This window comes from Lissotriton vulgaris, chromosome 1_2 (genome assembly GCF_964263255.1).
Source record: "Lissotriton vulgaris chromosome 1_2, aLisVul1.2, whole genome shotgun sequence".
Taxonomy (NCBI): Eukaryota; Metazoa; Chordata; class Amphibia; order Caudata; family Salamandridae; genus Lissotriton; species Lissotriton vulgaris.
Genome location: NC_141686.1, coordinates 203,077,403 through 203,085,188, shown reverse-complemented (window position 1 = coordinate 203,085,188; position 7,786 = coordinate 203,077,403). Strand labels below are relative to the sequence as shown.

Below are 7,786 nucleotides of genomic sequence, written 5' to 3'. Positions count from 1 at the left end.
TACACCGTTAATGGTCACAATTCTTTTCACTGTGTCTTCCTTTGCTTGCTTTTGGTTCTCTTCACACCTGGAGTCTATACGTTCTTCTTTGCCTTTTGTTGAGAGAAAATTTTCATCACTGACAAATTATTTGTTTTTCTTTGATTAATCTGTTGAGAACATATTTATATCTTGCTATATAACCTTGGTTCAGCTGAATCGTAGCTATTCACAAAATACTGGCTGTTTTTCAATTTCTTTTTTCAACCATTTATTGAATGTTAATCACAATGGAACTGATGATAGTGGCATAAAGATTTATTCTACACAGTCAGACCTGTGCAAATGTTATTTTTCTTCAGATGAATTCCATGTGAGCAATTGTTCCAAGGATATTTTGATACCCATGTTCACATGGACATAGGGGTTGCTCTTGTTCTTGATTAAGCATTTTTTTAAGTAAGGCAAACCTTCTGGCTTTTTCAGAGGTCAGATAAACCAAAATATAAAAAGAGGCGGACTATTGGCTTTATCAAGGGATCAGCATATCAACATTTGATTTTAAATTTATAAAGCGCAACAAATGCCTGTAGGTGTCTTGGCGCTAACAACTAAAAGGTTGAATCAAGATGGAAGCGGGCGCATTAGAGGTCTGCTCGGAGAAGCCAGGTTTTTAGAGATTCCTGAACATGGTGAGGTTCAGGCTGTTTTTAATTGAAAGAGGTAGGCTATTCAAAAGTTGAGCCACTCCTACCAGAAAACTCCTGCCTCCCCAATGATCCCGCTTAAACCTGGGTGCATGGATCAGCTACTGTTTTGCCGATCTGAGGTTCCTAGAAGGGGCATGGTACTTTATTCTGGTGGTCAGGTAGGAAGGACCTCTACCATAGTGTGCCTTAAACATAATGCAGAGTACCTTGAATACTATTCTTGTCCGAACCGGCAACCAGTGAAGTGCTGCTAGCCGTTGGGCCACTGATTCATGTCTAGGAATGTTCAAAATCAATCTAGCTGCCGCGCTCTGCAGGCATTGAAGCTTACTCAAATGTTGATTTTGGATCCCAAGATAAAGAGAATTACCATAATCCAACCTTGAGATTGCAAGGGCCGTTACCAATGTTTTCAGGGCTTCAAGGGGAATCAAAGGTCAGATTTTTCTGATCAATTTTAATACAGCCCAGAACCTTGCTGTAAGGCAGTTGATCTGGCTATCAAAGGTTAACCAACAGTCGAAGATTACCCCGAGATGTCTGACCTTGGAGACTGATAGGGGGCAGTCACCCAACTCAGCGGTCCACCATTTCGGTGACCAACCCAAAGGATTAGTCCCTAGCAATAGGACCTCTGTTTTGCTGCCATTTAATTTTAGGCAGTTAGATTGCTTCCAGCTATCAACATGTGACATACAGATGTTAAAACGTTCTGCCACCTCATCTTCATTGTTGGTAATTGACACCACAATTTGTGTGTCATCTGCGTAGCTGATTACTGAGAAACCAAACTGTCTTATCAGAGAGGCCAGAGGGGCCACGTAAACGTTGAAGAGTGTGCGGCTCAAAGAAGAGTCCTGGGGCACTCCACAATGTAGATTGAAAGTTTGTGAGCTTGTACCGCCTACTTCTACTCTAAAAGATCTTTCGGAGAGATACGATAAGAGAAGTGTTGTAGCCGAGCTGTGAACACCCAGCTCTGATAGTCTCGATATTAGAATATTATGGTTGAAGGTATCGAAAGCCGCCGATGAGTCTAACAATATCAAGGCGGGCTTCCCGCCTCCATCGAGAGATTTCCTAAGCTCTTCACTTGCAGTGATCAGAGAAGATTCGGCCCTGTGTCCTTCTCTGAATCCATTCTGAGAATGGTCTAACAAATTATTTGAGATAATGAAGGTTGAAAGCTGGGTATTAAGAAGCTTCTCCAGAACCTTAGAACAAAACGGAATTCTGGAGATCGGCCGATAGCTATTGAGATTGTCGGGGTTCAGGTGAGGTTTTTTTTGCAGAGGAAGCACGGAAGCTATTTTCCATGCCCTTGGGAACTTTCCATGGTGTATGATTCCCCCGAACAGGTCTTTTAGTTGAGTGCTAAGCTCATCGGGACAGAGATGGAATACTTTACGGGGATAGGGGTCAGAAGGGTCCCCCTGATTTAGTTTCTTTGATAGTTTGTATAATTTGATCCCTGCTGGGTGGGGAGAAGGAAAAAATCAGGTTTTTTGAACATATACAAACCAGACCTTTAGCTTTAAAAAAAAAGTCACTGATAACTCTATTCAAATATAGACTTTTTAAGTTAATATATTGCCATTTTTAATAATAATGACTGTCACAAAATACTTTTCATAAAGTATTTAAAAAACTTTTTTCTGAGGCTGTTTAAAACATTTTTCAGCCCACAAAGTACAGCCATTGAACCAACCCCAAAGGGTCCCTGAACTCCAGCTGAAGTGCATACAGTTCCAGCTTTGAATGTTTTAACAAAATATGGTAACCATTGCTAGGGTCATGAATGCAATGACCAAGGAGACTGATGGGTGCTGCTTCGCACATGCAAACCTCCACAATATTAAAACAATTTTTGTGGAGCCCCTGACATTGTAAGGTTACCACCATCATCTAAAAATATTACTTAAAAGCCCTTGCTGGGCATTGTGGGGTGTCCCCTGCTAGGAGAAGTGAATTTTAAATCACTGGCTCATTTTAGCAACTTTATGGATTTTTGCCTATTTCCTATGGCCTTAAGATCTCCAATCCTGGGACATGACCACCAGTCACTTGTCTGTACAAATTACTTGTTCTCTCCATAAGGATCAGCTCCTTTGCAGCGTCCTACAATGTGAGCAGTAAAGGCAGCCACAATTAGAAGGATAAGAGAAGACAGGAAACAATGGATGACAGTGGGAGATGGGAAGGTGGCGATGATATTATGATCATGCAGTGAAAAGGAAAGTAAGGGCAGAGAGATGGTAATGTGGAATGAAGAGGGGTAGGGGCATGATGATGGGCGGGGAAACATCCTTTACAACACAACTTTTACAACGCAGTGCCTTTACGACGCAACTTTTACAACGCAACCATTAAAACGCATTGCACTGGGGGGCGCTCTAGGATAGGGAATAAGTTTAATTTACTATCCAACACCTTCCCTAGTGTCCACGGGGACTGGAGTTGGAATAGTAAATTAAACTATTCACTATCCAGCACCCCAAAGTGCTATGCATTGTAAAGGTTTGCGATGTAAAAAACGCGTTGTAAAGGCATGCATGGTAAAAGCATGCGTTGTAACGTCATACATCCTGATGGGAGATGAGGTGGAGATGACAGGGAATGAGGCAAGGCTGAACATAGCAGTAACATGGTGAGAGGCTTGGGAGTGATGATGGGTAGTGAAGGTAGGGAGAAGGAAAGGACAGAGAAGAAACCCAGAGACATAGGTGGCACAGGGAAAGAGGACATTTTAACCCTCCACCAAATGGCAAGGGCTTGAATGACAGCCTATTCAGCCAATTGAAAAGTTTAAAAAACACATTAGATACAATGGCTGGAGGGTGCTGACCCAAAGTCCACTCTCTCTGTAGTCCTCTGCATATATTTTTTATGTGTACATATTGTTTCAAGTATGGTTTACATGAGGGTTCACAAACCAATATAACTGTTTGAAGCAAGACCTAAAAATGATATAGTGTCACTCCTTATGAATGTAATGAGTAAACTTTACTTTCCTCATGTGCTGGTTATCAGTTGTTGGGAAAATTCAGGAACAGTTTAAAGTTGTTGCACATTGGAAAATCCCAGTTGACTGCATTGAAGAAGGAAGCATCTGAACCTCCTCGTTGCTGTGAGGCAAACAGGTACAGTTTATACACAAAAGGTCCTCATTTAAAGCTTGGTGGTAATGCAAAATCCTCCAAATTCTTTTGGAATGGTGAAGAGGAAAATCTAACATAGGAATTAACCTTCCTTACTACCTTTAAGTTAGAAGAGATTCAGCCGGAGGTTTCTGCTTAGGAATTAGCATTTGCCTCGAGCAATTTGAGGATTTTATCACCAAGACACCTGATCGCATCCAGAAACTGAAACTAAACAGCACCAAACAATCAGCGTGTCCTCTCAACAACTAATTCATATATAACATATTTAAAAAACAATGGGCAGGCACTTACACCAGTCAAATGCTAAGTTACTGATGTGACTCCCATGGTCACTTTTTGTCCTAGAATTGGAGAATTTCAGCTTAATCACCAACCAAGCCCTAAAGCATATCACAGTTAACTATCTCTGTCTCACGTCTGCATAGATACACAGCAATAACGATGTTATTAAAGTTCACATTAAGTTTGCTGGAACCAATGTTAGAGGCCCTCAACCTATAGAGGAGAATAACTTCCACCTATTTGTTTTGTGTTTTAGCTATATGATAGGGTTACACAGGATAAGTTAACATGTATTCTGTTTGTGAACAGCATCACAATACAAGTATCTTTATTAGAAAAGTATTTAATAATAGTGGCAGGCATAACTCGCATAATTACTTGTACCGTAATGGTGTGGCATTACCTAAGTACTCCGCAAGATTACACTTGAATAACACAGGAAGAGCAATTTAGTATTAAGTGCTATTTCTTAACACAAAAATGCTCGTTCACCTCCAAAATGGATGCAAGGATGGATTGCACTGAGAAATAGTGCTAATTTCAGGGTTGGATTTTCCAGCAAACTTACAACCAGTATTTAGTGGTATTTTCTTACTGCAAAATGTACCTTCACATCCAAAATGAATGCAAGGATGCATTTTGTGCTAAGAAACCATGCTAAGTGCAGCAGAACATAAATAGCGAGTGCAAGTGGCAGCTCATGCTCGCTAAATGTGCTCTTGTAGTAGGATATTCCCCCCAAATTACCTTTAATTATGCAAACAAGAATAATTGAGAAAATATCAGTCATTCCATGGCAAAGAGGACACTGAATTACTTATATAAATCTGATTACCCAGAAATTCTGCCGAGGCCTAATTATAAGGGAGTGGACAAATCATTTCACCTGATGTAGGCCATCACATTAAATTAATGATGCCCATGATGATCCTATTGCAAGCAAATGGAAGAATACTCTTCCAAACTCTTCCTATGTTATTCATTTTCATGCAGGTACCATCTTGGCAAGACGCTGAATGGAGCAAGGGAACCATACCAGAGTGAAGCAGTTCATCCTCCTGGGACTCACTGATATTCAAGAACTGAAGATACCACTCTTCTGGGTGTTTCTCCTGGTCTTCATAATTACTCTTTTGGGCAACTTGAGCATCATAGTTCTGATAAGGATCTCTCCTCATCTTCACACACCAATGTACTTCCTCCTCATCAACCTGTCAGTAATAGACCTGTGTTACTCCTCAGTTATAACACCTAACATGCTAGTAAATTTCCTCTCTAATAGGCAGATTATGTCTCTGTCTGGATGTGTGGCGCAGATGTTCATATTTCTCATACTTGGCAGTACAGAGGTCATTCTCTTGGCCATGATGGCCTATGACCGATATGCAGCTATCTGCCATCCTTTGCACTATTCCTTGATTATCACTGACAAAGTATGCATCTCTCTAGTGGTTGGATCATATCTTGGGGGTTTAGTGAATTCTCTGGTACACACCACTTGTACTTTCATGTTGACCTTTTGTGGGCCAAACACTATCTCCCATTTCCTTTGTGATATTCCTCCACTGCTGAAGCTCTCCTGTTCTGATACCACTCTCAATGAAGTCGCCCTGTTCACTGTGGCTGGTACCATGACTTTTGGATCTTTGACAGTGGTAATTTTGTCATATGTTAGGATAATCTCGACCATCCTGAAAATACACTCCTTGGAAGGAAGATGCCAAACCTTTTCCACCTGCTCCTCTCACTTTATCTGTGTAACTTTATTCTTTGGAACAGGGTTCTTCATGTATTTTAGGCCAAGTTCAAGTTATGCTCTGGATCAGGACAGAGTGGCTACATTATTTTACACTGTAATCATTCCCATGCTGAACCCTCTCATCTACAGCCTGAGGAACCAGCAGTTAAAAAAGGCCCTGATGCACCACCTAGGAAATTGTGCCTTAAAAGGAGGTATCTAAAGCTTTGTGTTTAGTAAATTTGCTTTTATTTGATCCTTTTCTCCACCTAAGGCGAATATGTATATATTTTTTTCTATGCGTCAAAGAGTAATGCAGAATTACCAAAATTATGTTAAACTACAGTAAGTATGTCACTGTAGGGCTGTGCGGAAGCAAGGCTACTTTCTCTGGCACTCATTCCTCAGCACCTCATTACAACACAGGTTTGCAATGTGCAGCATCTCACATGCAGAGACATTCTGAATCCCTCATCAACCACCTATTTAATCATGAACTTTTCATGCTCTGTCTGCTATCCACAGTCCTGCTTCCCCTACTCTCCCCTACTCGTGAAAATCTCCTCCTTTTCATCTGTAACCATTTAAGCCACTGCTTCCTTCTATGTGCCCTCTACAATCCCTCTCCTTCAGTCACTACAATCTCCCAATGCTGCAACGTTCACTGCTGATCATCTCCTACATACTCAATATTGACCTGCCTGTGGAATACTTTGTTTCAATGCATTAGCTGAGCATTTTCAATTACCATTTCCAAACACCCTTCCCGATATTAGATTCCTGAGAATTTGGTACATATAGAACTAGTGTGCCAAGCCTGTGGACCACCTCACTGACACTCTACTTTCAGCCCTGTCCCTGCTCCTCCACGCCTAACATCATTCTGGGGTTATTCCCTAACCACTAGTTTTTTCAATGGGAAAAATAAGTGCAGGTACTCATTAATTTCAGGAGGGAATGGGGAGGGACAATTATGGGCAGGACTAGAGGTGGAGCTTGGAGGTAGTCATTTAATGGGAGCCTCCTTTTTTGGGAGCCCATTGTGCTTGATAATATAGAAATATTTCTACTATATGTAGAGTATTTGTTTTTTCCTCCCATCTGCAAAAGGACACATTTATTACTTTGGTAATGTTATACCAATGTAGATTGTCTCTGAGCCCATTCACATATGAAACATAACAGTTAATAATTTTCTCATTGTGCACATCAACAGCTATTGTGGGCAATTTTGACTAAGAAACCTGGATAACAATAAGCCTATTCCTTTTGTACTCCATGCTTTAGGGTACACCTTCCACCTTGCATCTTTATATCTTTTTCTTCTCTGTTACCTCCTCCACTTTTCATACAGTAAACATCAAACGTGAAGTCACAAACCAACCTAAACGAAAGGAAATATTTTCAATCGGACCTTCAACACAATGCAGACTACAACACTGTCTCAATCATCATTATACAGCAGGCACCTACTATGGTTAATAAAAATCATCATCCACAGCTCCTTCAATGAGAGCACAAGGCACCTGATGTGAGCTGTGGTTAAGTGAAGTGATTACAGGTAACTAGAGTGGTAACACGTGTGATGAAGGGCTTAAGTAAATGGATGAGATGAACGCAATGGGATGAGTTGAGCCAGCATATGTCAATGTAAATGTAATCAAATGAACAACGAGGCACACCTGGGTAAGCAAGGCAAGCACAGGGCAAATGTGCCTTGAACTGGCTGGGTTAGGTGAGAATTAACTGAGTAGAGAAAGGAAGGGTCAGCTCAGGTAGGTCGAGTAAATTAAACAAGGTGGGTCAGTGCACCATGCAGAGAAACTTTCTATCTTCTTATTGTGTGATCAGTTGGTGCCTGGTCAGCTGATGGGTTACACGTCTTTATCTGTACTGCAATAAAATAAGATTTCTTT

At 40.9% G+C, this 7,786-nt stretch overlaps 1 protein-coding gene across 1 annotated transcript; it reads left to right on the top strand.

The window, feature by feature from the left end:
- Positions 1-5,148: 5,148 nt before the first annotated feature.
- Positions 5,149-6,093, top strand: LOC147734945 (olfactory receptor 5AR1-like). Its single transcript, XM_086952529.1, has one exon. The coding sequence runs from the start codon at positions 5,149-5,151 to the stop codon at positions 6,091-6,093; it is 945 nt and encodes a 314-aa protein (XP_086808655.1).
- Positions 6,094-7,786: the final 1,693 nt, after the last annotated feature.

What these genes read in the sequence shown, in the direction of transcription:
- LOC147734945 (XM_086952529.1), top strand. Translation starts at nt 5,149, where the DNA reads ATGGAGCAAGGGAACCATACCAGAGTGAAGCAGTTCATCCTCCTGGGA.